The 27,910-nt window shown below is 48.0% G+C and overlaps 1 protein-coding gene across 8 annotated transcripts; it reads left to right on the plus strand.

Moving 5' to 3' along the window:
• The first annotated feature begins 39 nt into the window (after positions 1-39).
• ATP6V0A1 (ATPase H+ transporting V0 subunit a1) lies at positions 40-27,764 on the plus strand. Of its 8 annotated transcripts, XM_053965565.1 has the most exons (23): positions 40-149; positions 316-457; positions 554-632; positions 945-1,042; positions 1,550-1,678; positions 5,961-6,064; positions 6,820-6,946; positions 8,423-8,505; positions 9,114-9,207; positions 10,515-10,727; positions 11,317-11,467; positions 11,708-11,847; positions 12,664-12,821; positions 13,276-13,366; positions 14,149-14,267; positions 14,551-14,767; positions 15,341-15,448; positions 16,167-16,235; positions 18,347-18,454; positions 19,026-19,043; positions 20,809-20,926; positions 21,373-21,544; positions 26,433-27,764. In XM_053965565.1, the coding sequence occupies exons 2-23, from the start codon at positions 341-343 to the stop codon at positions 26,524-26,526; spliced, it is 2,607 nt and encodes an 868-aa protein (XP_053821540.1). In that variant the 5' UTR covers positions 40-149; positions 316-340; the 3' UTR covers positions 26,527-27,764. The 8 variants fall into 8 exon arrangements, with proteins under 8 accessions (XP_053821540.1, XP_053821537.1, XP_053821533.1 ...); XM_053965562.1 differs by lacking the exon at positions 18,347-18,454; XM_053965558.1 differs by lacking the exon at positions 16,167-16,235.
• Positions 27,765-27,910: the final 146 nt, after the last annotated feature.

The following is a 27,910-nucleotide window of genomic DNA, read 5'->3' on the forward strand; positions in this document are numbered from 1 at the left end:
TATGACGTCACTCACTGCGGCGCGGGCCTCCCCTATCGTCACTTCCGGGGCGGGGCCGTGCGCGGTCGCCGGGAGACGCGCGGACGGTGACGCGCGGACGGGAGCCGGCTCGGGTCAGGCGGCGGCGGCGGCAGCGGCAGCAGCGGCAGGTAATGGCGGGGAACGGAACGGAACGGAACGGAACGGGGCTGGGTGTGATGGGGTGGGGACCCGCACTGGGCCGGCTCCAGGTGCAGCCGGGCTGTGACGGGGCGGCGGAGGCGGGAAGGCCTCGGTGCCCGCCCCCGGCCCGCTTCTCACGGCCCATCCCCGCAGAGGCCGCGGCGGGAGCGGCGCCGCCATGGGGGAGCTGTTCCGCAGCGAGGAGATGACCCTGGCCCAGCTGTTCCTGCAGTCCGAGGCCGCGTACTGCTGTGTCAGCGAGCTGGGCGAGCTGGGCAAGGTCCAGTTCCGCGACGTGAGTGTCCCCCGCGCACCCCGCGGCACCGGGAGCCCCGGCCGGCCCGGGGCCGGTGGGCCGGGCCATTGCTGAGTCCCGTGTCTCTCCCTGCAGCTGAACCCCGACGTGAACGTGTTCCACCGTAAATTCGTCAATGAAGTCCGGAGGTGCGAGGAGATGGACCGAAAGCTCCGTACGTTCCCGCCGGGGTTGTTGTGGCTCTGACTCTGCAGCTTTTGCTTAAATTAAAAAAAAAAAAAAAAAAATCCAGTGAAGGCAGGCTGAAGCTGCAGGGCAGCGTCTGGAACAGAGCAGAGGGTGAGGGCACAGGCAGGGCTCGCTGCCTCCAGGGATTCACCTCCCCCTGGAAAGATAACTCTGGCCAAATCAGACACCTTGGAACAGGAGGTGAAGGAATCAGCTGCTGCTGGGGCCAGGTGCAGGCTGGGGGAGCTGTTTGACGCTAAAATGTCTGTAGTTAACACTTCTAATGCTGTCTCGACAGGGTTTGTGGAGAAGGAGATTAAAAAGGCAAATATTCCTATAATGGACACTGGTGAAAACCCAGAGGTGCCTTTTCCACGTGACATGATTGACCTGGAGGTAATGATGAGTTAAGACTTAAACTAGTGTTTGACTCTGAAAGGAAACGGGGGAATTGCCTCTGCTGGTGGATGCTTGCAGGGTTTAGTGGTGGGGGCATTAGCTCAGTCTCCAGCTGTCCCTGGGAGCAGCTCTGCCAGCTCACATTGTCCAAATACAGAAGTGAGAATACTCAACAGCAATTTCACCACTGAAACGGGCCAAAAACTGCTGGAACCACGTGATTTGTGGTGGTGGGTCATAAAGGTTATCACGATTTTATTGATTTGAAGGAACTCTATCGATCCAGTCCATCAAAGTCTGGCTGAGTGTGAGAAGTTGCAGTTGCCTGCAGATGTGGCAGGTGTGGAGCTGTGCCACAGCAGGCTGGAGATGCAGCTGTAAATCCATGCAAGTTGGGTGGGGATGTGAAGCATCTCACTCACCTCTGTGTTCTGACAGACTGAACAGCACTTAATCATGGAATTGCTTTAAGTCCTTTTTCCTTCTCCTTTTCACATCTTCCAGGCGAACTTTGAGAAAATTGAAAATGAGCTTAAAGAGATCAACACCAACCAGGAGGCTCTGAAGAGAAACTTCTTGGAGCTGACAGAATTAAAATTTATACTGCGTAAAACTCAGCAGTTTTTTGATGAGGTCAGAATACCGGTGGGGTTTAACACCTGGGGAGTTGGTTCTTCTCATAGAAATTACCATTTGTATTCTCAGATATATTTTAGTTGCTGTTTTGGACAGCAGGGTCATTTTATGCTTTGTTTGACAAAGCTGCACAAATTGTTTTCCATTTTTCATGCAGTACACATAGCTACCCATGATTTACCTCCTACAGTGCTGATTTGGGCTTGTTCTAGTTAAGCAATGGTTTGTCTAAAAATTGTGTCAAATAATTAAGATGTGAGTAGTTTTGAAAGCACATCAACAGCCCCAAAATTTGGTGCTACAGCAAGCACTGTCCCCAGCGGGTCAGAGTTTCTTTGGTGCACGTGCAGGGGACTTAAAATCGAGCTGAATTTCTCTTCAACCTTTAAAAGTGTTATGGGGAGACTCATCAGGGTCACAATACAAAGTCCACTGACATTAATAGATTAATTAATTAATTAATTGAGCGTTTGATCAAACCCTGAAGCTTTCAGAGGTCAGTTGTGGAGCAAAGCTGACATTTAAAGTCTTGGACATTTTGTCAAATGCCATCTAGGCTAGGAACTGGCAACTTTCACTGGAGCTGAGAGCAGCTTCTCCAATGTCATTGATGGCACTGACAAATCCTGCTTGGGAGAAGACATAACCCTTCCTTGTAAAGCTGAAGTATCTCAAGAGTCTTGGCAGTTCTCTCAAAGAGCTGCTGTGTGTTTTTCAGGACATGTTTTTGCTGAGCAGATGTCCTGTTTCCTCTGATCTCAGGATTTGATCAAAGAATTCTTAACGGAAATGGCTCCTGGTATTTACAAGGGCTGTTGTCAAGTGGAGCTGGACTCCTGCACACTTCAGGCCGTTTATCTAACAGTTTGTTTTTGTTGTTTTGGCACAAGGTATTGCCTGTTGAGGCACCAAGGTTGGTCGTGTGCCAGTCAAAGTCACTGCTGACACAGATACTGCTGCTGCTGTGAGGGCTGCTGGGCTGTGGGGTTGATTTCAGTACAAAAAATCCCTTGTCTTTGACTGTTGGATGTTCACTTACAAGTGTCCCTTGGACAAACAGGATTAACCTGATAATCCATTACTTTGCTGTGTTAAAGTAGCACTGCCTCTTCTGAGTATCATGTAAAACTAAGTGCTGAGCACTTCTGTATCGAGGATGAATCCCAGACTGGTTTGGGGTGGGAAGGACCTTAAAGCTCATCCCCATCCAGCCCCCTGCCCTGGACAGGGACACCTTCTACTAAATCAGGTTGTTCCAAGCCTCATCCAACCTGGCCTTGTTAATTACTGTCCTCTCTGCCCACTGCTCTTCTTCAACTGCAGTGGGATCAAATTAAATTTAAAGATCAAAACCAATTTTCTAAACAGTCCATGGCAGGTCACCCACAGCCTTACACAAACCAGCCACAGAAAGCTTAGGTATGTTCTGCTTCTCTTTCTTAACTGCTTTCTGTAGTAATAAACCAAAATACACCAAGGAACATATGCTGCTCTACGTGAAAGCAAACAGAACAGCTCAGAGGTGATGTTCAGTAACATGTGAATGTGGATAGTTTAAACCTGTTCAGCTTTCTGTGCTCAGCAAACAGCTGAGGGGAGCCCTGAGCAGCCCAGAGCTGCCTCTGCTCACCATCCCAGAGTGGCCAACTTCCTCCATGCTGCCATTGCACAGCACTTTCAACACTTGAAGACTACAATAACTTGTAATTAAGATTGTGTTATTCATAGTAATGAGTTGCACAAGAAATGGCTGACTCTCCAGTTCCTTCATGCTGGGCATTCGCTCTCCAGAGTTTGAGCACGGTGGGAGGGAGGGTGGCAAAATGTCCCCTTGTTCTTCTGTGACCATTCCAGCCCAAGCAGCCATTTCTTGTTCCAACACACCATGTTGATGATTATGCTCCTTTTCTCAGTCTTCTTGTCCTTGCTTATGAAGAGCCATATGAGCTGGAGAGATTTCTCTGAGAGCTTTGCCTAGAGTGTGAGCGTAAAAGAAGACTGGAAAAGTAACGGTTAATGGCATGCAGTCCCTTCTTCCTCCCTCTGACTCTTCTGCCATCTGCTTTTCTCTGTTTGCTTTGCATCTGTCACTTCTGTCTGGCTCTGGGTTAATAGATGGTGACATGAATCCTTTTTAGTTCTTGTGACCATTGATTTTTGTCCTGTTTGTGACCTGGAAGGGGCTTGAATTGTATGGGTTTGCACTGGGCATCCAGAAGCGTCACAGGGCAGGACTGCAACCATCAGTGGAGAAAATGAACCCTTTTTGAGATTAAAGGTGCTGATCTGGATGCTGATCAGGGGATCAATAAGCAATTTAAAAATGCTTAATAATGAAAGCTCTTGTATTTTGCTTCTTGATTACTCTCATGGAAATGCTTGGGAGATTCCAATCCTGAACGACCTCATCTAGTAAAAACGACTCCACAATAACTCTGACATTTCACTCACTGCTGGCAAAAACTCATATTCAGAATCCTGTTTTCCTGCACTGGAACTGGATAACTCTTCCATTTCCACATAGTCTCAATTTTTTATTTCTATTAAATCCCCCAGCAGTGCTTTAGTTATCCTTCAGAGCTGCTGCTGCTGTGCCATTTCCTTTCTAGAAAGGGTGTGCTCATCAAATCAGAGTTGTTGAGAAATTAATTTACAGAACATTGAATTTGTAATGCAAATAATCCTTGCAAAATAATGTTTTCTTTTAGTTAAACTAGTTTAATCCACATTTATTCTAAACTGTTTTGCTTTGTAATTCCACCCCCTCTAAGCAGGACTTGTGCTGAATAAAGGACACATAGCCCAAATGGGCCAAGCTAATATTAAACATATATAACAAATTCTCTCTCAGGTGAGGCAAATCCAGAGGTATTACATGTGCTGTCCTTCCTTTTTCATGAATCACCTGCTAAGATGTGCTGCACATCACAAAAAATTGCCCCTGACAGTGTCTTGGTTACTGGAAATACAATACAAGCCTCTAACAATTGTAACTTACTGTTCTTCAACATCCTGAAGTCCAGATGTCAAACAGTCACTGGGATGTTTGGTCTGTGTGTTTTGTTTTCAGGTACCAAACTTTCTTATTTTAGTTGTGTTCCCTATGAACTGAATTTTCATTCAGTTTTTGATGTTGCAACAAGTCACCTTTAAGTTGAAAGGATCAGGAATTCCTGTGTTGCCTTTCCAAGCCGAGTGAAGGGCTCCCTCCCTCACGTAACATCCTAAGCTGCAGCAAGTGTGTGTACAAGCAGTTGAGCTGCTTTTGGTGTCAGCCTTGCAAAAACTCTTTTGTACGTGGCAAACACTTTCATTTGACAAGCAGGTGAAGCGTTGGAGAGATTTTCCCTCTGACACAACTCTTGCCCAAATACAGAGCTGGGCTAAGTTACTGCGCTTGCCACAGGTTTTGCAAGGCTGTGCTCTGTGTGTGTGCGTGGATGTGATGTGTCCTTGGGTCAAACTCTGCCTTCCAGCGTGGTTTAACAAGTTCCCTTGGTGGCTTTGTGGGAAAGACCTCCTACATTCCACAGAGGGTAGACTTTGGCCCCCTGGTTGTGCTCAGAAGTGTAATCTTTGGCATTTCATTGTGTAAGCTGCAGAGGTAGAACTGAGTGTGAGGCGGGATTGAACAAGTGTGAAGATGGTGCAAAAGAGGATATGATTTGAGCATCCTTGACCTGAATTTCTGACACTTACAAGCCATATTCCTAAGAACTTTAGCCTGCAAATTGGGTGCAAAGAAGGACAGTGTAAAACTGTCCTGTTTCAGTGCCTTGCTGGCCAAAGGACATGCCACGTTGCTGGCCTGCTCTGAGCAGTGTTTGTGTCACTGATGGTGAACCATACGGTGAATAATGATAAATTAATTTAATATCTGGGGAAATACATGAGTCAGGTGTGTTTCTCTGGTTTGTGCCATCAAATATGGATCTTGGGAGCATCACTTGTTTTTAAAACTTGATTTTTTTTTTAATTCTGCCTTTCTTCAGACTTACGTATGTCCCAGGCCCTTTGTTGCAACAATCCTCAAGCCTTTCTTGTATGGAAGCCCTGCTGAGCCATTCCATTTTTCCTCTTGTTTTTCTCCTTCCATGTCTGATTCTTGCTGTCTTTTCTGTCATCTTGTTCCTCTTTTTGCTGTCTTATGTTTGCTCTTCCTTTTCTTTCCTTTCCTTTCTTCTTTTCTTTCTTTGTCTCCCACAACTATCTCCTGGCTCCTCATTCCCTGCATGCCACTAACTGGTTTCCCTAGACATTAATTGATTTGTGAATTCAGGCTGAATTGCATCATCAGCAGATGGCGGATCCAGACCTGTTGGAGGAATCCTCTTCACTGCTGGAGCCGAGCGAGATGGGAAGAGGTGCCCCGCTCCGACTCGGGTAATTGCAGTTCAGGATTGCTGGATTAGGATCCTCAGCCTATGGAAGCAGCAATGATTTGAGTGCAGTTGTGGAACTTTCCACACCAAGCAGATGAAAGCTGATCTAAAACTGGCTGTTGCTCTCTGCTCTTTTCCTGCCTGTATTCACTTCCCAGTTCATGTTGGTGCTTCACAAATTTCTCTCTGCACCAAACAGTTAACCCAGTTCATTCTGTGTAAGCCTGCCTGGTTGTTTCCTCAGAGCTTTGTTAAAAGTTGTAACTACTGTGGGCACATAATAGTCTGAAATAACTGTATAGTTCTGTATAGTTCTGTATAGTTCTACATCCTCTTTATCAGCTGCTTCCAGGCTTCCTTGTACATGTGTAATACTTTATCTGGACATGGGGTTTGGTCCAGTGAGGTCTAAGTATGAGCCCAGGACAAAGTCACTGGCAGCCATGGCTGCTGTAACCCTTGCAGCCAGTGTAGGAGTGAAGGCTAGAAACTGCATATCTAAATGCATTTGTTTCTCCTATAAGCAGTGATTTATATTTTTTTAAAATGTTATTTCATTCTGTTAAAAAACAGAGCCTGTGCTATAGTGCACTTGTTTTGCTGTGTGCATTTAGAGAACCTTCCGTTCTGCTTGAAGAACCAATGTCAAAGCAGGGTTTGACAGCTTTTGGTGCGGTGCCAGCCCCCAGGTGCCACGGTGTGCTGGCTGTGGGGTGGCTCAGGTGCAGCCCCTCAGGCCGTGCTGTCCCCTTGCAGGTTCGTGGCTGGCGTGATCAACCGCGAGCGCATCCCCACGTTCGAGCGGATGCTGTGGCGCGTGTGCCGCGGGAACGTCTTCCTGCGCCAGGCCGAGATCGAGAACCCCCTGGAGGACCCCGTCACGGTAACGGAGCTCCTGCTGCAGCAGCAGGATCTAAACATAGAAGGGATCTTCAGACAGAAGCCTCTGTCCTGTCGTAGTTGAGGCAGAGACAGCACAAAGCAACACACTCCATTTTCAGAAGGCTTCAGACGCTTGCTTTTTATACATTCTTACAAAACTAAGTTTACACTTTACTCATTGGTCAGGAAAGACAAACAAAGTTCTTATTGGAATAGGCAGTTGCAGGTTTCTCTTATTTATCCTTTCTTTCTTGGTTTCTGTGTCAACAACCTTGGTAGAAATTGCTTTCAAGGCTAAACGTGGATCCTCTTATCAGACTTCTCTGAAGTCACTGTAAAACCTCTTCCACACTGAGATCCATCCCAGCACCTGCTGCAGCCTCTGAGCTTCATCAACAAATGTTTTCCTGTTTAATTAAAACAAAAATAGGAGGATGGATGGGGAGTGCTGTTGGAAGGGGGAAAACAACTCAAAACATGGACTGCAGCAGGGCCTTGGGATTTCTCTGGCCCAAACTGCAATGAGGAGTGATTCTGCGTGGGAGATGTTCTTTGGGACATGGGCAGTGTGTAGTGTATGAAGCTCATTTCTCTGAACTCGAACCTTTCATTTTTTTCATAATTCACTAATCAGTGGTTTAAACATCCACCTCAGAATCATTCACATTACTATAGAAACAAATAATAAATGTTGTGATTGGGCCTGGTTTTACATCCAGTGTCTTCTGTGCTCAAACCAGTGGGCACTGCCCAAACTTGGGGCACCCTTGCTCTTGCCTAGTGAAGGGCTGCCTTGGAACACAGACCCAGGAGGTGAAGCTCAGTACCAGCCTCTCTTTCTCATGTGAGGCTGATGTGTTCCCTTGTCCCACCAACCACTGGGAGCTGACCTGTGGAATCATCTGTCTGCTAGGAGAGACTTTGTTCTTATAGTGCAGAACTTCCTTAAATTGAGGTTACACCTAATGTAATTATTCTTGAAACATTATGTTAAAATTTCCTAAGTAAGGTAGAACAATAACTTGTCAACAAATGCAGGAAAGGGGCCCTGGCTGCCCCCACGGACACAGCTGTGCAAGGAATGTGCCTCTGGCCTCCCTGGGAGCCACACTGGTTAAACTCCACTTTTTTTGATCTTCATTCACTCTTTTGGCTTGATTCTGTAGGTGAGCTGACTGAACTAAGTGCTGATAAAATCATCATTATTTTTGGAGCTCTTACCAGGTTTTCCCATTTACTTTACTTTATAGAATCAATAATGGATAACCTGGGGCATTTTGCTTCAGTGAACATAAATACAGTGCAGGTATTCTGTACTGAGGCTGATAAAATTGCTCTCCTTGTTCAGGGATAATCAAGGTACATTTCTTGACCTGCTCTGCATATTTGAGCTCTGATGGACAGACTCAGTGAAAGGAAAATTAGAATTCTGGTAATTAGCCAATGCTAATTTCTACAATTCTTTCCTTTGTTCTAGGGAGATTACGTGCACAAGTCTGTATTTATCATCTTCTTCCAAGGTGACCAGCTGAAGAACAGAGTCAAGAAGATCTGTGAAGGGTATGAAAGTCTGACAGCTGGGCAGATATCAATTATTTGAAACACACTGACATTATTTTATATCGATATTTCTCAACTCCCTGTTTCACAGTGGCTGCAGGAGCACATATTTAGAAAGCAAATGAAATGTGCCATAAGTAACTGAAACACATTGTACAGTCACACTTGCCACTCCCCAGCCTGTAATGCTCAAAGTACACAGCTGCTGTGCTGGGGAATGCAAGGAAACAAGGCAGTGGTGATTTCTGGGGCAGGCCTGTGGGACATCAGTGGGATATTCCCACTGTGGAGACAACAGTGACTGCTTCTATCAGCAGTTGCACTGGTGTGACATCATTCCCCCTCAGCTGGATGGCTGACCAGCCTCATGACAGTGCCTGGAGACACTGGCAGCACAGGGAGCAGAGCATTCTCTCCCACTTCTGTTTTCTTTAGCACTCAGCTTCTGCTTTGGCCTAAAGCACTTCTGCACCCCTTTGATGTAGGGGCTGGAGCTCTGCTTGGCAGTCTCTGCTGATCAGAAACTTCTCTCAAGGTGCCTCTGCCTCACTCCTGACTGACTGATCTTCTTTCCATCTCTGTCACTGAGGTGCTTCCCTGTCTTCCAGGTTCCGGGCCTCCCTCTACCCATGCCCAGAAACACCTCAGGAGCGGAAGGAAATGGCTTCTGGTGTCAATACCAGAATTGATGATCTTCAGATGGTAAAAGAACTGGAGCCAATGAACTTTCTTTGGGTTTTTTTTTTTAATTTTAGATAATATGATTGAAAACTCTATTTGGAAACTTTAGATTCTGTTCAAATAGGAAGGTTTTCACCCCTATGAGATTTTCAGCTTCAGGTAGCTTGAGACCAGCAGTGCAAGAGAGGTGTTTGGAGACTGCTCAGTTGTTTCTGTGTCAGGATTTGGGATGGGTGGTTTGATCTTTCTGTAGGGCTAAGCAATTCATTATAAACAACTAATTACAGAGAACTCCATACCAGAGAGAAAAGAGGAACTCATGTAGGGAGATCCTGTAGGTTCTGACTCTGAGAGCATGTTGTGTAACTGCCTGCTTCATCTGCAAGTACTTTTAAAAACATTTAAACTTTTTTCAAGCTGAGATACAACAATGCTAACATTAATTTAGCTCTTCCTTTTTCTGCCTGTCTATATTTTCACACTGTGCTGTCCTGAAGAGCTTCTGCTTTACAACTAATCTCTTGTGCAGCAGCCTGAATGTTGGTAAAAAGTAATTAGTACCCAGATCTCATGGGTGCCACCTCTGAAATACCTGGTGCTTGCTTCAAGAAAGAAAGGCAGGATGTGATAATGTAGAAAGATTTAAGGGATTTGAGACAAAAATTGAGAAAAGGTTCAGAAACTAAAAGGAAAAAGGGTTGAATTTGACCTAGTTATTTGATACAGAAACTGTCTCAAGTGGGGAGTTGTGCAGGGTAGCTCAAAAGGTATTTTGAAGTAGACAGGAACTCAGAAGCAATGTAACTGCTATAGGCAGCATGTGCCTTGTGTCCTCACTTTCCCTGCAATCTAAGACTTTCCACTCTGGAAATCTGACTTGGCCTGAGTTTGATATGTTCCAGTTGGAAAACACCCTCAGTAGGAAACACTTTCTCCTTTTCCCTTCAGTAAACAGTCTTCCAGGGTAATTTGTGTGTTTTTTCAAGGCAGCACACCCTTTACTTGCAGAACTCTTCTCTGCTCTTTTAACCTGGGTGGAGGTAAAACTGTTCCCTGTGATCTTGGCACAGTTCGTTGTTCGAAACAACCACTGACCTTGGAGCTGGAGGAGGAAAATTATCAGAAAGTGTCCCTGGAAAAAGCCCTTAAGCTTTTCAGCAGAGCTAATTACTCTGGGGGTACATCACAGACCGCAGGCATGGGGCAGCCTGTGCCTGGGTGGGGGAGCAAGCTGGTCGTTCATCCTCTGTGGGAAAGGCTTCTCTTGTTGGTGCACCTTGAGCTTTGGTCCGTGATTTGGCCTCATCTTTCTGCTGCTCCTCTGAAAGGTGCTGAACCAAACTGAGGATCACCGCCAGAGGGTTTTGCAGGCAGCTGCTAAAAACATCCGCGTGTGGTTCATCAAAGTGCGGAAGATGAAGGCGATTTACCACACCCTGAACCTGTGCAACATCGACGTGACACAGAAGTGCTTGATTGCTGAAGTCTGGTGTCCTGTTGCTGACCTCGATTCCATCCAGTTTGCTCTCAGGAGAGGCACTGTGAGTAGATGCTGTGCCAGTCAGCTGAGGCAGCACCACGTGGGTTCATTGCCTTTTCTGCATTGTGAGCCTCTGAGCACCATCCCCTTGGGCTGTTGGAATCACAGAGGACAGCTTATTTAGCATGCAGGAATGATGACTTAGAGATAAAAGAAGTAACAAATGCACTGTGTGAAGGTTAAAGTTCAGGTGAATGCTGCAATGGTGAGGAGTTTACTGTGTGTGAGTCCTTTGGTATGCTTAGTTACCCTGGCTGGGCTCTGTAGTCCTGGTGTCTGGATAGAGGAGCTCTCCAGGATGTTGGCAAACTCACCCTCTGCTCAGATAGTCAAGAGAGTTGGGTTTCTTGAAGTCCTTCCACTTGCTGTTTGTTTTCTTGTCTGTCCTACACAATGTTCACCTTTACTCCTGCTACACGAAGTGGAGAGCAGTGGAATCCTGGCAGCCTTCCTCAGCTGCTCCAGTGTCTCATTGTGCAAGCACTCAAGCTTGCAGTTTTCCAAATGCCAGTGGCACAGCTGTGTTGGACTTAGTCCTCCAATGCTCTGAGGGTGGCTTTGCTGATCTTCTCTTTGTTTTTCTCAAACAGGAGCACAGCGGATCCACTGTCCCATCTATTTTAAACAGGATGCAAACCAATCAGACCCCACCCACATACAACAAAACTAACAAGTTTACTTCTGGCTTTCAAAACATTGTTGATGCTTATGGCATTGGGACATATCGGGAAATAAATCCAGGTAAATTCAGATGCAGAAAAGTCCAAGACTTCTGTCTCAAATTTTTTAGTTGTGATGTTTATCTGTATTGCCTGTGCTGTGTGGAAATCTCTATTAGAGAATTCTAGTAGAGACTCATCAGCTTCCAGTAACAGAGGGGAAGCTGGGGAGTTATATTTGCTAAATTGCCTGAACTGTACCATGATGAATCTGGGCTGAGTAGCACACAGTGCCCTGGGAATGTTGTCTTTTCCCTTACAGCACCCTATACCATCATCACCTTCCCATTCCTGTTTGCTGTGATGTTTGGGGATTTTGGCCATGGAATCCTGATGACTCTTATTGCAGTCTGGATGGTGGTGAGGGAAAGCCGGATTCTGTCCCAGAAGAGTGACAATGAGGTAAAGTGGCAGATCATGCTGAGCTGTGCATTTCAAACAAAGAGTTGCAGCTTGGTTTAGTCCCATCCTTTTCCCATTGAATTGACAATGCCCATTACTCCTCCTTTGGAATTTTTGAAGCACATGGACAGGCTGGGAAGCCTGAAGAGCACACACACACACACACACACACACACACACACACCCACCCACACACACACAGTAGTGTAATTTCATAATAGTATAGAGTTCCCTTCATTTTTCCTTTTGTATATTTATAGGAAATTATTAATTTCACTTATCTGAAGGAAATTATCAAGTGTAGTAGGTAAGTTGGCGTAAACAAATCACCTCAAATTTAGCTGGATCACAGTGGGGTTTAGCCACTGCAAAACTCCCAGTTCCTGTACATATATATCCCATCCCTGACATTTTTCCTATTTGCTGCTCAAGGTTGGTTTTGCTGGCTCAGGGCTGACAGGAGCTGAACCAGGGCTAAGATCCACTGGCAGGGCTGGAGGAGACTGACAGGGTCTGTGCTCCTGGTTCCAAACTCGTGCTGCCAGCTGGGAGTTGCATCAGGCTGTGCCGTGCAGTTTGTCCTCTCCAGCTACTCCTGGGTCCCCTGTGGAGATCCACGGTGCCCCTTTATCCTGGTTATCTGTTCTGCTCTGCTCCCTCTTGCACCCTTAATCCCTGCCAAGGGGAAATGGAGATTTTGGGCTCTTGGTTCATGTGGCCAATGTTTGTCCTACAACAGACTGATTTCCCTGGTTTGGCTTTAGGACCTTCCCTGTTCTCACGGATTGCTTTGTTCCTTTTGGGTTTTTACCCCAGATGTTCAACATGGTGTTCAGTGGTCGATACATCATCCTGCTGATGGGGCTGTTCTCCACATACACAGGCCTCATCTACAACGACTGCTTCTCCAAATCCCTCAACATGTTCGGCTCCTCCTGGAGCGTCCGGCCAATGTTCAATAAAGCCAACTGGTCGTGAGTAAACCCTTGGTGACTTTGTAGACACAGTGAGAAGCAGGTGACTTGTCCTTCCCCATTGTCCTTCCAGCTGAGGAAAACAAAAATTTCTGACCTCTGTCTCAGGTAGATTTGGAAGAGGGGTGTAAATGTGATGATACGTGCCAAGATTCAAAATGGCTTTTTTTTTTTTCCCCGAAAACTTAGAGAGATGCAGTTTCTCATCTATTTCCCCTTAGACATTTCAAGATTCCTGTCCCCTGAACCTGTCTTCCTTGTGACACTGAGTAAAAGGCCAAGAAACAGGGTTTTATTCATTTGGGAAAATCCCTAGAGCCATCCAGGTTCTACAACCTTGAAGTTCTCTCAATTTAAGCTATTTCTTGTTCTCAAAAGGGAAGAGTGTTGTTAGTTTTTCCAGAAGGAGGGTGGCATTGCTATTGTTAATGTTTATAATCTTGTTCCCAAACAGAGATGCTTTGCTGGAGACCACCCCCCTGCTGCAGCTGGATCCTGCTATCCCAGGGGTGTTTGGTGGGCCCTACCCATTTGGCATTGACCCAGTAAGAGCTCATCCTTCCTCTGCAGTCTTTTGGGCAAAATCCTCTGTGTCAGCAGAAAGAAAAGTTCCTGTCTGTTCACTGTTCTGTGAAAGATTCCCCAGCCCAGCCCTTAGCAAGTCCATCAATGGCAGGAATCCTCTTGAACTATGGAATTCCTACTGAGATGCCAGATTTGGGATAGAGACCCTTGTTCTGAGGTCCATTAAAGGCTGCTTTCTCACCCTTTCTAACCTGCAGTGCTTTAATCAGATCTGATTAGCCTTGAAAATCACTTTTTGAAGTTACTTTTTTACCTTGGGGAAAGTCGTTAATGTCTTTTTTCAGTCACCCTTGGAAATGTACGTTTCCCAGTAATCCTGCCACTTTGTACCTGCCTCCATCAACACCTCCTAACTCTGCTTGTAATATATGCCAAACCTTGTGTGGGTTCCACACCAAGAGGAAGTGCAGGAAATCAGACCTGTGTGTAATTCTTCTTTTAAATGAATATTCATATTCTTTCTGTTAAGGATACAGCCTCTTTTCTCCTGCATCTTTGAGGTACCATGAAAACAGGTTTGATTCCTGCTCAGTGCTGGGCTCAGTTACTGTCAGACTGTTCCCAGCTGAAAGCTTGGCTGCTCATTTCCCCAAAAGAAATCCATAGGACAAACACATCTTTAAAAACCTGCTTTTTGAGCCTCACACTTCCTGACTGGCTCATATTGTTTAACTTAAAGGGAGTGTTTTCCTTCTCCTGTTTTCCTTTCCCTGGTTATCTGACTAGGTGTTGTTTTTCACAGATCTGGAATATTGCCAGCAATAAGCTGGCTTTCCTCAATTCCTTTAAGATGAAGATGTCTGTGATTCTTGGCATTTTCCAGATGCTCTTTGGTGTTGCACTGAGTCTCCTCAACCACATGTAAGTGCTTTGCTCTGGTTTTCTCATGGTGGGGGCAGTGGAATGTCTTTGGGTGTTGTGTGGTTTGAGATGCCTGTCAGCCCTCACCTCCTGGTGGAAGGTGCAGTGCAGTTGTCTCTGGCTGTGTGTGGAACTGTGCCTGTCAGGCATTTCCTGTGCTCCAGGCCCAGCTGTTGTCATTGCTGAGCCCCTGCACTGTCTTCACACTCTTACTAAAAGCTTTTGCCCTAATTCTAACCAAATCTAATATAAACTTTCTTTTTTTTTTTTTTCTTCCCTGTAGCTATTTTAAGAAGCCACTGAACATATACCTTGGATTTATCCCAGAAATGATTTTCATGTCCTCCCTCTTTGGATACCTTGTTATTCTCATCTTTTACAAGTGGACAGCCTATGATGCTCACACATCCAAGGAAGCACCGAGCCTCTTAATACACTTTATCAACATGTTTCTGTTCTCCTATGAGGACACCAGTAATAAGATGCTTTATAGTGGGCAGGTGAGTGCTCTTGCTAGAGCAGAATCAGAGGTGCTTTGTGATACTGGAGTGTTTCATTGACCTTGTCATAATTGTGAAATCAAGCATGAAACATCTTTCCACTGTGATGGAGCATTTCTGAAGGCTGATACTATGTAATGCTGAAGAAGGAAGGAATAATCCCTATACCAGGAAATTTTATTTGTCTGACCATAAGTCAGCTGTGGCTTCAGAACATGCGGATCCTGATTAATTGTGGGAAGCAATTAGGAACATTGTCCCATGCCTGCAATGTGATTCCTCTCAACTTAGTTCTGACACCAACACTATTTCCTCCCAGCAGTATCAGACATCTGCCAAATTCTCATTCCTTGCAGGATCTTTTGGATTTTTCCCCAGTCTAACCCAATCTCAGCATTAAATGCTGTGCTCAGTCAGAGGTGGCAGCTGCAGGCATTAAATACTTAATTGCTATTCCCAGAGAGAGAGGTAGTGGAGCATCCACATGCTGGGAATTCAGCCATTCTTGCTGGGTTCTGTGTGTGTTTGAGCAGGGGCTGCAACTGAATTACCTGAGATTTGTTTCTTTTGCAGAAAGGGCTCCAGTGCTTCCTGGTGGTGGTAGCCTTGCTGTGTGTGCCATGGATGCTGGTAGCCAAACCCCTGGTCCTTCGCCAGCAGTATTTAAGGAGAAAGCACTTGGTGGGTGACTCTCTTTTATATTTTCCCTATGAAAACTGATTTTGGTTGAAAAGCTGTGTTCTCCATCCTGAGCTTGGATTCATGGGTTCACACTGCATTGAAACCTGTAAAGTGTTTTTGCATATTCCTGGGCATACCAGCAGGTGGGTGTTACTGGAGACAGAGTGTTGCCTGCCTGCTTCCCAGATCTGGATCCAGCATCAAACCTGCTTTTAAAAACCCCTTATGTTGGTAATAATCACAACAGTGTCTCTGGCTTGGGCTTTGGTAGCTGGTTAGGAACAGCCTCACTGGCTGCTGGATGCATTTCTGTGGCTGGGCTAGGCTGGCAGTGGGAAACAGAGATGGAATTGGCTGGCAGAATTCTCAGCTATCTTTGTTAAAGCAGCTTGGATGGTTAAAAAAAACCCAATTAAAAGAGACTTAGAGACTCGTGTGAGAGGTTGTCTGCTGGGGTGCTCTGTAGGTTTCCAGCTGCGCTGTACAGCACCTGTGTGAGATGCAGGAACATGGCACACGTGCGCCGCGGAGACGTGCGAGCGCTCCCTGCGCATCGGGCAGCGCTGCGAGGATGTGCAGCGAGTCAAAGATCAGTTCAGTTACAGACACTCCCTCTCCCTTCTCTGACCACCTTTCATCCTCCCATGTCCCCTCCATTCGTCTCCCTTTCTCTTTTTGTTTTCTTCCTCCTCCCTCTCTCTTCTCCGTCCACCCCCAGGAAGGGCAGCCCGAGGAGGCCCAGGGCAGCACGAACGCGCAGGCGCTCGAGGCAGCAGCAGCTGCAACAGTGAGTGCACTTCAAACTCGCCTGATGCATTGCACATGGGCTTTGTGTCTGGTTATCGAGGGAGCATGGAATGTATCTCAACTTCATAAGGGAATGGCAAGTGCAACTTTAGGGTGAAAAACACTTTCTCTTGGAAAGAGCAAAGTTTAGCCAAATTGATACATTCTGGATGAACACCCAGGCTGGAGGATGGTAGTTGTGCGTGCACAGAGACACTTCTTGCAGGAGTGCTGCTGAATCCAACCTGCAGAGCAGCACAGGATTTCCTGCTACCACATCCCCCCATGTTAAATTCCCTTTTTTTCTTCTGCTTGTGTATTGGTTTAAGACAGATTAGGATTCTTCTCAGTGCAGCATTTCTGTTTGCATTACGTGTTCCCAAACACACAGTGATCACAGAATGATGTGATGGCCTCCAGCAACTCCATGTCAGTAATCATTGGATTTGTGACACATCTGTCCTGTACACACTTTGACCTGAAATTATTATAAAATGGTTGCACACAAACAAACTTCTCGGTGGCAGTTGTTTTGACTTACATGTTTCTAAGTCTACAGACGGCTCTTTGCTGCCAGAGCTTTCTGCTGAGGATTTTGGCAGCCCCAGAACTTAGTCCTTTCCCCAGTGCTGCCTATTTCAGCTACCTTTTAGTTCTGAATCTGCCTGGCTGACTAGGAGGTGTGAATCTCACCAGTTGTGTGAAGCACATCGTGCTCTCCAGGTGCCAGAGGTGCTGGGAGGGACACGTCAGCTGATTCTCTCATGTCATTCTGGTCTCCTCACAGAAGTGTCAGAAATGAAAAAGGATCTTTTGTGCAGGAGCCATCCAGCGTATGAAATGCATCTCCATCAGCAAGCTGCGAGGGGAGGTCTTGTGTGAAGTGTGCTTAGAGGGATCAAGTAAACAATTGGAGCTGTTGGAGCTGTGTTTAGGTTGGCTGGGTTACAGGGAATGGATATGAGTTGAGTGTGAGGGAAAGGCTGCTCAAGTGCAAGTTCACACAGGCTAGAAATACATAAATAGAATACTGACAGGAGTCATCAGTGACTTGTGGTGTTTCAGAGATACTGAAAATCCTAATAAAAGCATTGTCTTAGTTGTTAATATGGAGGGGTTTTAAAATTTTATTTCTGTTTCCAGAGCATAAACGCCTACCTAATTTGTTTTTAGAAACCTGACAAAATCTCTGATTCATATCTGGCGTTTTGAGCATATTTATAATTCAGCCTAAAATAAAAGCAGGCTTCTAAGGACAAAGGAGGTAGAAGAACTCAGAGGAGCTGTTCTGCTGGTCTGTGCAAGCACCAGGTAATGGGACCTTCAGCCTCTTTCATCTGCATGGGCATCCCTGGACTTCCACAGTCTGGATGTGGCAAGTCAGGTCACATCCCGTGTCACAGGTGACCCAAGGCAGTGCTGAAGCTGGGCACAGAGTTTATTTCTATCCATGGTGTCGTAGTTTGCCTTTCTAGGGGTCAGACTCAGGGGTCAGGTGAGATCTGCTCCCAGTTTCAGCATTTCAGCTCAGTCTGTGTCTTGTTCTTTTCCCTTTGGAGTCCTGGAGGTGCAGCTGAGGGTCAGATGCTAAATGTCAGAACAAATGTCTCTAAAAGGACCTGCTTGCACAACGTAGAGCTTCCAAGCAGGGGAAGATCTGGTTTTCCATGCAGTGTTGGTGTGCCTGAGGCTGGTGGGAGCAAGTGTGTGTGTGTTTGTGTTAGTGTGGTCAGACCTGCTCCAGTACCCAGCAGTGGTGTGTGCTTGTCCAGCTGTGCTGGGCAGGACGTGGGGCTGTGCCCTGTCAGAGCCAGCAAATGTCCTCTGAGAGGGGTGCCTTTATTGTCCTCATGGTTGCAGTTACACTGTAGAAATGTACCAAGGATTCACTCAGACAGACTTTTTTTTTTTTTTTTTCCCCAGCCCCAGCAGGAATCAGCACCTTTCCCATCCAAGCTGGGAAATAGAATTGTACCTGCCTTAATCTGGGCCTTAATATTTAATATTTTGTTTTCCTCTGTGAGCTGCTGCTGCACATGGAGTCATGAGAAACCTGCACTTTTGCACTAAAACCCAAACAACACTTTGCTCTTTCTTTTCTGCATGTGTCAGGGCACGCACAACTTTGGTGGGATCCGGGTGGGCAATGGCCCAACGGAGGAGGATGCTGAGATCATTCAACATGACCAGTTATCTACCCATTCTGAGGAGGGGGAAGAGGTAAGCACTGAGCATCCTCGCTCTCAGGGCACTGCACTCGGCAGCAGGATGAGCTCACTGGGACTGTAGTTACCTGTTTCCAGGCTGTTTAAACAGCAACATTCCCAGTGAAGTGTGTTCCTAGCAGTTTTCTCACTGACTGTCTCTTGGTCACTCCCAGGACTCCAGAAAAAGCAGCATAATTTGCATGTCCTGGGAGATGTGGCTGTGTTTGTCCCCAAAGAGCCACCATCTCAGGGGTGCACAGCACTCCCGGGTGCCACGTGTTACCTGCTTCTCCCATGCCAGTGGAAATTCAGGGGCTGCATTTCTACAGCACTGAAATTTTGTTTATATATTCATTTTGACTGCTGGGGGTAATATGAATTACTTCCCTTTCCTCTGGGAGAGGAGAAAACCAGTGGATCTCAGGTAGCTGGGGAGTTTTGCGATGCCTCTGCAGCAGATCCTGCCTCTGTAGTGCATGGGCTGTGGTACTGCTTTCCGTGGCGTGCTCAGGAGGGGATTGCTCAATGTCTTCATGATTCATGTGATCAAAACACTGCACTAAATGTAAATTTGTGTTTTCAAGCCTACAGAGGACGAGGTGGTAAGAGCACAGCAGCTTTGCCTTCATGTGTACCTGGGCCATTTCCCATCGGTGTAAAACGTGCTGAATGGAACTTGTTATGTCACAGCATCTTGTTTTCCAAAAGATCTTGCTGTTTTCATGTTACAGGCCATTTTTAGTTCATGCACACATACATCCACAGACTTTTAATGACTTCATCTATACAGCTTGTCTGTCTGATCCCCTGTCTGCAGATTGTTCCCAGTCACCTGGGAAACTGTTCAGCTGGAGGTCTGAAACTGAAAAGTTTTCACTTTTGAGCCTCCAAAGAAGCCTCAGTTTTTTTATGTTGTGGCTTTCTTAATTCTGTGCTGCAGCAAACTGTTGAAAGAGATTTCTTCCCACAAACTATCTGCCATGTTAAGGATGATGCTGGTTGACCCAGAGAGCAAATGCAGCACAACCAGTCCAGTTTCATGTAGTTCAAGAACTGAACTGGCCAGAAGCTCCATTCTGAGAAACTGCTCATTCATGAGCACTTGTAACAAGTATTTAAAAAGTGGGGGTTTAATACTAATGCAGGGTTGAGTGTGGGTTTCAGCACTACCAAGTAACCAATTTTACTACAAAAAAATACAAATGGCACGAAATCAGAACAGCTTGACAAGGGCACTGCTGCTGAAAATTGTGCTGAGAGTGGTTTGCTCAGAGCTCTGCTGTGCACAGGCCTGTGTGGAACTGGGGGGAAGGGGAGGGGCACGGGGTTCCTATTCTGGTGTACCTGATGTCTCCCTGAACCTGGGGAAACGTGTCATCCCACAAGGACTGTCCCACAGCAATCCCAGTGCTCCCACTCCTGGCTCAGGGGTCGATCTCTCTGGCAGTTGCACTCAGCTTTGAAAGGTCATTGTTTAAACATTTCCCACATTCCCTCCTGCCTCGTGTGTCCAGAGCTGGAACTGTTGGCTAGGGCAGCCTTTAGTGAAGAACTTCACAGCTGACACTCTGTGGAGAAAGGATTAGAATTTTGACAGCTGATTTAACTGAATTGTTTGAAATATTTATTGCCTTCGATATACTTGGGGAGAATTAAGAACATAAATAGCTTTGTGTGCATGCCTAGAGCATTAGTCACTGGATGTATTTCAAACATCATGTTCACTTAAATCTGAGCAGTTTCTGAAGCATGGATTAAATCCAAACTGCAGGGAATGCTTTCCCAAGCTGCAGGATAAGAAACTGCCCTACATGGCAGACGTCCTTGTAAATTCTTTTATCATTGCAGAAAATTACCAAGGCACAGAGACTTGGCCAGTGAATGGTAAACAGATGTGACTTTTTCAGGGTAGCTTAATGCATTATTTTTGCTTTCAAAAAGGGCAGGTTCATGTCTTGCAAAATGCTCCTGTTGCTCCTGTAGCAAAGGCACACACAGTACAGCTTGGGGCACTGCTTCCTTCCTGCAGCAGCACCTCTGGCTTACCAGGGAGTGCACACCAGCACCACCTTCTGCTGAACAGTCTTTTCCTGGCTAAGCCCATGGATGAATTTGGAATATCTGACTCTCACATGGCAAAATAAGAAAACAATATTCACCTCCCAGCATTTGTCATTCTGCAAAACCTGTCAAGACAAGACCCATTTTTCGTTTGTGGCGCTGGCATGCTAAACCAGGAGAAGACAGTGTCAGTGTGCAGTGTCACACACAGTGTCCCTGGTGATAGCAGCAGTCCCCCTGCCCATTTCCCCCCCTGGCTGGCCCACACTGCTCTCCCAGCTGCCCTCATCCTCTGTTCCCTTGCAGTTTGACTTTGGGGACACCGTGGTGTACCAGGCCATCCACACCATCGAGTACTGCCTGGGCTGCATCTCCAACACGGCCTCGTACCTGCGCCTCTGGGCCCTCAGCTTGGCCCACGCACGTGAGTGTCCCTGGGGAGCTGAGCTCTGGCTCCTGGGCGTGCTCAGGGCTCCCCTGGCACGTGCTGCACGTGCATGACCCGGGAGCAGCCAGCTGCACATGCCAGGCTCTGCTGCCACAGCTCTGCTGCCACAGCTCTGCTGCCACAGCTCTGCTGCCACAGCTCTGCTGGCACAGCTCTGCTGGCACAGCTCTGCTGCCACAGCTCTGCTGGCTGGAACGGTCGAGTTAAAGTGGCAGAATAAAGCAAAGGCTGCTGAGCAAGGACTCTGCCCTGCCCTGTGTGGCAGCTGCAGGCAATGTCCTGGCACACTTGGCTGCAAAAACTCTTGTCCCTCTTCAGTTTCCACCTCATTGTAGGGCGGGTTTGCTTGACTTTAGTTTTTACTTTACCAGTGAACACCCCCCTGTTCTGCTGACCTGAGTCCTCTCCCCTTTCTCTCGCAGAGCTCTCAGAGGTGCTCTGGACCATGGTGATCCACATCGGCCTCAGCGTGAGGAGCCTGGGGGGAGGCTTGGGCCTCTTCTTCATCTTTGCTGCTTTTGCCACGCTGACAGTGGCCATTCTGCTGGTCATGGAGGGGCTTTCAGCCTTCCTCCACGCTCTGCGCTTGCACTGGTGAGTTACTGGAACATCCAGACTCTTGGAGAGCTCTTCATAACTAGAAAATTGATGTCACTTGGACTGTACAGAATTGCCATCTTCTAGAAGGCAGAAAATCTTAAAAAGGGTCCGAGGTTTCAATTCTGTTTGTAGTAAAACACCTCCCCCCAGTTGTGGCTTAAAGTTGTGGAGCTCTGCTTAGAAATAAGCACTAAAAGACTAAAGCTTTAGGGCCCACAGCTTTGGGACTGGGGAGGCTGTGCTGGCTGGAGCAGCGTGCTGTGTGGCTTTCAGCAGGACTTTCTTGTTCCATGTCTTATTCTTTTCCCTGGTTCCTGTGTTTGTTGTTGTCTGTGTGCAATAGCTGCTGACTGCAGGTTCCTTCTCGTGCTCTTGTTCATTGCTATAAAACCTTGCCTTGGACAGGAGTGGCTCTGCCACAGGAAGTTGCTTTTGCAGGCCCTTTCCTGTCATCACTAAGCTCCTGTGTATGCAGCCAGCAAAACAGAAGGAATTACTCTGCTCCCAAGTATGGAAAACATTCAAGAGCTTTCTCTAATCCATGTTTAAGAGCGTTCATTGTTCCACTTCAGATTCCCTCTTTGTTAGTGCACTGATGGGATCAGAGGAGCAACTGGGAGTAGGATTTTCTCAGCCTGAAATGTAGGAGAGTCTGTGCCTCTCTGGGGTTCAGGCTGCTGCCATCTCCTCAGGCTACTGATTTCCTGGGGCAGGGGGGTCATGAGAGCAAAGGGAAGATCACATGAATTACTCAGTCATGCTTAAATGGGAAGAAAAGGTTGGGAGCACTCTGAAAGTAGTTCTGTAAGTGCAGAAGGAAGCAATGCCTCTTAAAAAAAAAAAAAGGCAAAAGAAAACCAGCCTTTTTGCACCTTTCCCCTGCTTGTGGGGAAGGAAAGCTTTGGCCTTTTGCCCCCTGCCTTGGCAGCTACTGAGGTGCAGGCTGGGGGAGTGCAGCCTGGAGGGTGCTGGCTCTGGGGGTGCAGCCTGGAGGGTGCAGGCTGGAGGGTGCTGGCTCTGGGGGTGCAGCCTGGAGGGTGCAGCCTGGAGGGTGCTGGCTCCTGGGGGTGCAGCCTGGAGGGTGCTGGCTGTGGGGGTGCAGCCTGGAGGGTGCTGGCTCTGGGGGTGCAGGCTGGAGGGTGCTGGCTCTGGGGGTGCAGCCTGGAGGGTGCTGGCTCTGGGGGTGCAGGCTGGAGGGTGCAGGCTGGAGGGTGCTGGCTCTGGGGGTGCAGGCTGGAGGGTGCTGGCTCTGGGGGTGCAGGCTGGAGGGTGCTGGCTCTGGGGGTGCAGGCTGGAGGGTGCTGGCTCTGGGGGTGCAGCCTGGAGGGTGCTGGCTCTGGGGGTGCAGGCTGGAGGGTGCAGGCTGGAGGGTGCTGGCTCTGGGGGTGCAGGCTGGAGGGTGCTGGCTCTGGGGGTGCAGGCTGGAGGGTGCTGGTCCACCTGTGTCTGTGTATCCAAGTGAGCCAGGCTGATCCTGGGGCGAAGCCATCTTGTGCTGAGGGAGCCGGGGGGGCACTCCTGGAAATGGCTGCTGGATGGTGCCTCTGTTTTTCCTGGCATCCAGCCTGGGCCCTGCATAGCAGTCACTCGAGAGCTCCTTGCTGACTGCCACAGGTCCCTCATCCTCTCCCTGCTGTCACCGTGCTGGGCCACTACAGCAGTGACAGCAGGAGCCCCCCGGACCCTGCTGGGCACTGAGAGCAGTCCAAGAGGAGCAGAGGGCAGCAGTGTAACTCCAGATGTGGTGGGTTTGTGCTGTAATTCCTTGGGGATTAGAGGATTTCCAGGGCTGTGGCCTCTCTGGGCTGTGGAGCTGCATGGCCATTTCTAAGCAGCAGCAGGGGACAGCTCTGAGCAGCTGCTCTAGACAGGCTCCATGGAGCAGAAAACACATTTTTGGGGAGGTACCTGTCTTGTGTTAATCACAAACTGCACCTCCAGATATGGCTCAGACACCTGGAACAGGTGTGAGCTGGAGGTAATGGTTCACATTTCCCTGAAGGGCCACTGAAAAACCATCTGTGTGTGAGTCAGTGAAAAGGCAAAGAGGCAAACCCAGGGGCAGCAGCAGGGAGAGCAGGGATCACTCTGCCCGTGCAGGCAGCAGTGGAACTGGAGTGCTTGACAAAGTCCTGTTTTCCCTAAACATTTGTTTCAAACCTGCAAGCCTTTCATGCACAGGCTCTGAGAGAAAACCCGTTCAGGCTCAGAGCCCAAAAAGCAAGTTGAAGGTTCTGTTTCAGACCGCAAGTGATCTGCTGAAATGATTTTGAGGTTGCTGGGTGTTGCTTATCACAGGGAGGCACCTGCAGTGGTTCCAAAGAGCACACTGTTCACATTCCTTTATGCTCCTGAACCAAAACCAGGGTGTTCCAATGGCAGGTGTTCCCTTTTCAGGAAGAGGAAGGAAGAGAGGAGGTCAAATACAGCTGTCCTGGGAGGAGGAGATGGGAATTTCTGGCTGTGAGAGAACCATCACCTATCAGGAATTTGAGGTGTGGGTGGTTCAGCCTTCCTGGAAAGGAGGAGGAATTGAGAATGTGTTTTACTGGTCAGGGAATTCACAGGTTGTTCCACATGCTGTGCCTGGCAGTCCCAAATGAGGGAGGTTTATTTTGTGCTTTTTCAATGTGCATTCTTTGAGCAGGTTGGGCCATTCTGGGGTGGAGACAGCCTCTGGATTGCTGCCAGGATTGCAGGGTGTGAATTTGGGCTCCGCTGCAGCTCTGTACGTGTCTCAGCTGTCATGCTCTCAGCTTCTTCTGCTGTAACTCTTCTGAAATATATCACCCTTCTGAAATATTCAACCTTTCCATTTATTGCTTTTCAGTGATGAAGTTCGACATGAGCATTCAGATTAAAGCAGCTTCCCCCTTTTTAAGCTAGTCACTTCTTGTGATGTGAGCCAAAACAGGCTGTGCCCAAAAGAAGAAGTTTGTAACTATTCAGGGTGCTGCTTCCCAAGAGGTGTGGGTGTGTTGGAGCTGCATCCCACTCTCAATCCAGTGAGTGGGAGTGGTGAAGTCCAGCTGCTCACCCACCTGCCAGGATTTGATTTTCCTTTGTAAATGTCCTGGGCCAGAACTCTCCTGCAGTGGCTGCAGGAGCCACTGCTCCAAGGGGCAGCTGCAGCCTCCTGTCAGGCAGGATGGAATACCCCAGAGACAGATACCGTACCTCTGCTCTTTTTGGGAAGGAGTAACTGCAGCAGTCTCTGCACTGACACCCCAGTGGGTTCTGTCTGTCAGGTGTGCCACCCTTGAGGTGTGCCTGGTTTCCACCTGGCCCCAGGCTCTGGCACCTTTAGGGACACAAGCATAGAGTGGGAATTTGCAGGGGTACTGAGTGACAGTCGCGGTTCCCGTTGCACTTTTGCCTCCTTCTCACAGGACTGGAGCTGCCTGGTTTTCCAGTGTCAGTACCCTGACTCTGTGGGGTTGGAAAGAAGGACAGTCTGACAAACACTGACACTAACTATTAATGCAAAAAGCTGCAGAGAGGGTCTCCTGTAGCACTGCTGCTGCCAGACGACTCCTGGGCTGTTTGCTGATAATGCCACTGTCTGTAAATTCTCTGCAGAACTTGGTCACCCATGTGAGACACAGGGAGGGTTCAGCAGAAAACTGGGACACTAACAGGCAGTGAGCCTGGCAACAGCAGTGCTTCCTGCTGGGTTCTGGGTGTTCCTGGAGACACCCCACTGACCATTTACACTGATCATTTGGTCAAATACACTTTGCTGGCTCGTTTTCTAACCTTAGAGCAGCCTCTCGTCCAGTGTCAGGCCTCCAGTTGTAATGGAATGTCCAAAGGGAGGGTTTGGATGCTGAGGCCAGCTGGAACTGTGAATCATCAGGGTTAACATGTCAGTCACAGTGAGCTTGGGTGACTCACATGTCTCAACCCCGTGCCTCTCATTTCCCTTTGCTTACAGAACAGTTCCTTAGTCACAGGATACTTACGGAGATTATCAGGGTTCCTGAAAAACTGGAGCAAGTTGGCAAGGAGCCCTTCCTCCCACATGGAAAATCCTGCTCATCCTGGGGATTCCTTGGCCTGCGAGGCAGCAGAAGATACACACTAAAGCTGCTTTTCCTGAGCATTTCCCTCCTGGGCTCTGTGGGGAAATCACTTTTTGCTAGCTGAATCCAGCAGCTCTGGATTTTGCCATGATTCCCCATTTGGTGAAAAAATAATTCCAGTTTGCCTTTTTTTGCTGGAAAAAACCCTTCTCCTGAACTGTGTTAAAGGCTCCCCAGTTTGCTGTCACTTGCTGCCTGCAGGGACTTGGTTTTCCAGTGGATTGTGCAGTGGAAAGTGTCTGTGAAGCCTGGGCTTGTTTTTGCTGGGAATCAGGGGATTTGTTTTCTCTGTCCCTATTTGGCTGTGGCTGACTATTGGGCAGTTCACTAGAATAATTCTTTTTTTCCTCGAGGTCATTAGGGGCAGCAGCAAATGAGGCTGAGCTAACGCTCGGCTGGAGCTGGCGGGCGCGTCCCAGTGCAAATGGGAATAAACAGAGTGGGGAGTCTGAGCTCAGTGTCACGTGGCTGAGGCTTGTGCTAATGAAAAAGGGAACTTTAGGTGTAGAAAATGCTGTCTCTGCTCCCTGTGCTTCCTGGGACACTGCGGTCAAGGCCAGCCTTCTGCTGCTGTTGCCATTTTTTGTCCCTGAGGGTGGGATCGAAGTCTCTGGACAGCTCTTTGCTCCACACGTAGGTGGGGGGTTGTGCCAAAAGATACATTATGTTATAATACCTCTTTTCCTCTTTAAAAAGAAGAGCTTTTTTAGTCAGGAATCCCACTTTTCATGGAGTTCTTTCTGATTGTTCCTATTCAGAGATGCCTTTCTAATGAGTAATCACTCTTCTATCTCTTGCAGGATTGAATTCCAGAACAAGTTCTACACTGGCACTGGGTTCAAGTTTCTCCCTTTCTCCTTTGACATCATCCGTGAGGGGAGGTTTGATGACTGAGGCCCCCCACTCCAGCACTGTTAAATGTTGTGTGTGTGTGAGAGACTGACCCTCCCCAGCACCAAGGGTGTGACTGACCCCTCCCCGTGTGTGTGAGTCGTGTGTATCGTGACAGTAACTTATTGCAGCACCCTGGAGCGTTACCATGGCATCCCAAAGCCAAAAGCTTTGACGTTCTGGGGTAACAACACTGGATGACAGAAACTTTTTGTTCCTTAGGTTTACTCCCAAAGGTTCCAAGTGCATGAGGTGTCTGTCTGGTGTGCAGTCGTGTGCTCCCTGTATTGTGCATTCCTTGGCAGCTGATCAGGGCAGAAAAGAAATGGCAGCTGTGCTGAGGGGACAAAACAGCAAATGGAGAAAAGGCCCAACAACCTCAGCTCGAGAAGAGTGAGGGCTGTTCCCCCTCTTATAGCTGGAGGCAGTGGCCAGGAGTCCTCATGCACTGGGACTCAGCTGCCTGACTGTGGCCTGGGGTGGGATGGGGAGGGTGCAGACTGACACTGGCCACTGCAGGTACTGCCACGGACAGTGAAACTTTTTGGGCTTTCTGGTTTGAAACCAAAGTCCTCGAGGCACATCAGACAGTGCCCTTGGGCTTGCCATCAGTGGAGGCAGCTCTTGCACAGGTGGATGTACCAGTGACTCGCGTTGTCCTGTGCACTCTCTGGGGAGCCCTCTAAGGGAGAGCAGCGGCCCAGTCTTGCCAAAATAGCTCCATGGCAGGGGGGTCTCTGTGCTGTGTTCCTGCATTAGCTGTTGCTTTCTTTCCTGTCCGAGCTGTCAATATTTCCTTGCACTCCTCAATTCCATGTAGCTGTAGCAGCAGTGGGGTGTGTTAGTGCTGTGTGTGACTGTCGTGTTCAGTTCTCGCAGTGGAGCTGAGTATTTGTGTATGAACAGATTAGAACAATAACGACACTCGTTAACCTGGAAGCAAGGAGGAAATGCCTCGAGGTGCCAGGCTGCTCAAAATTAGGTGAGAAGGGTATGTGTACCTTGCACACTGCAATGTGCATGTGTGTGGGGCACAGGGACCCTTGTGCTGCACCTGGGCAGGCCCTGGGCACTCGCTGTGTTACAGGAGGGTGTGGTGGGCATTCACAGAGGTGTTTGCAGACTGAAATCAAAGCGTGGCTGCAGGTGGAGCTTTGACAGAGTCCTGCAGTGTTCTGCTGCCTGGGTGAAACATGTTGCTGACAGTCACTGTATAAATTAAATGAACTCCACAACAAACACTGCGGCCTGTTTTCTGCTTCCTCAGTGCTCGCTGAGGGGGCTCAGGGGCAGACCCTCATCCCTGACCTACACTGAACACAGCCCCCAGAGCTGCTGGGGACAGCTGGGAGCTCAGGCATTTCTGTCCAGGATCCTGTCACCTCCA

The sequence above is a fragment of the Vidua chalybeata genome, chromosome 26 (genome assembly GCF_026979565.1).
Source record: "Vidua chalybeata isolate OUT-0048 chromosome 26, bVidCha1 merged haplotype, whole genome shotgun sequence".
Lineage (NCBI taxonomy): Eukaryota > Metazoa > Chordata > Aves > Passeriformes > Viduidae > Vidua > Vidua chalybeata.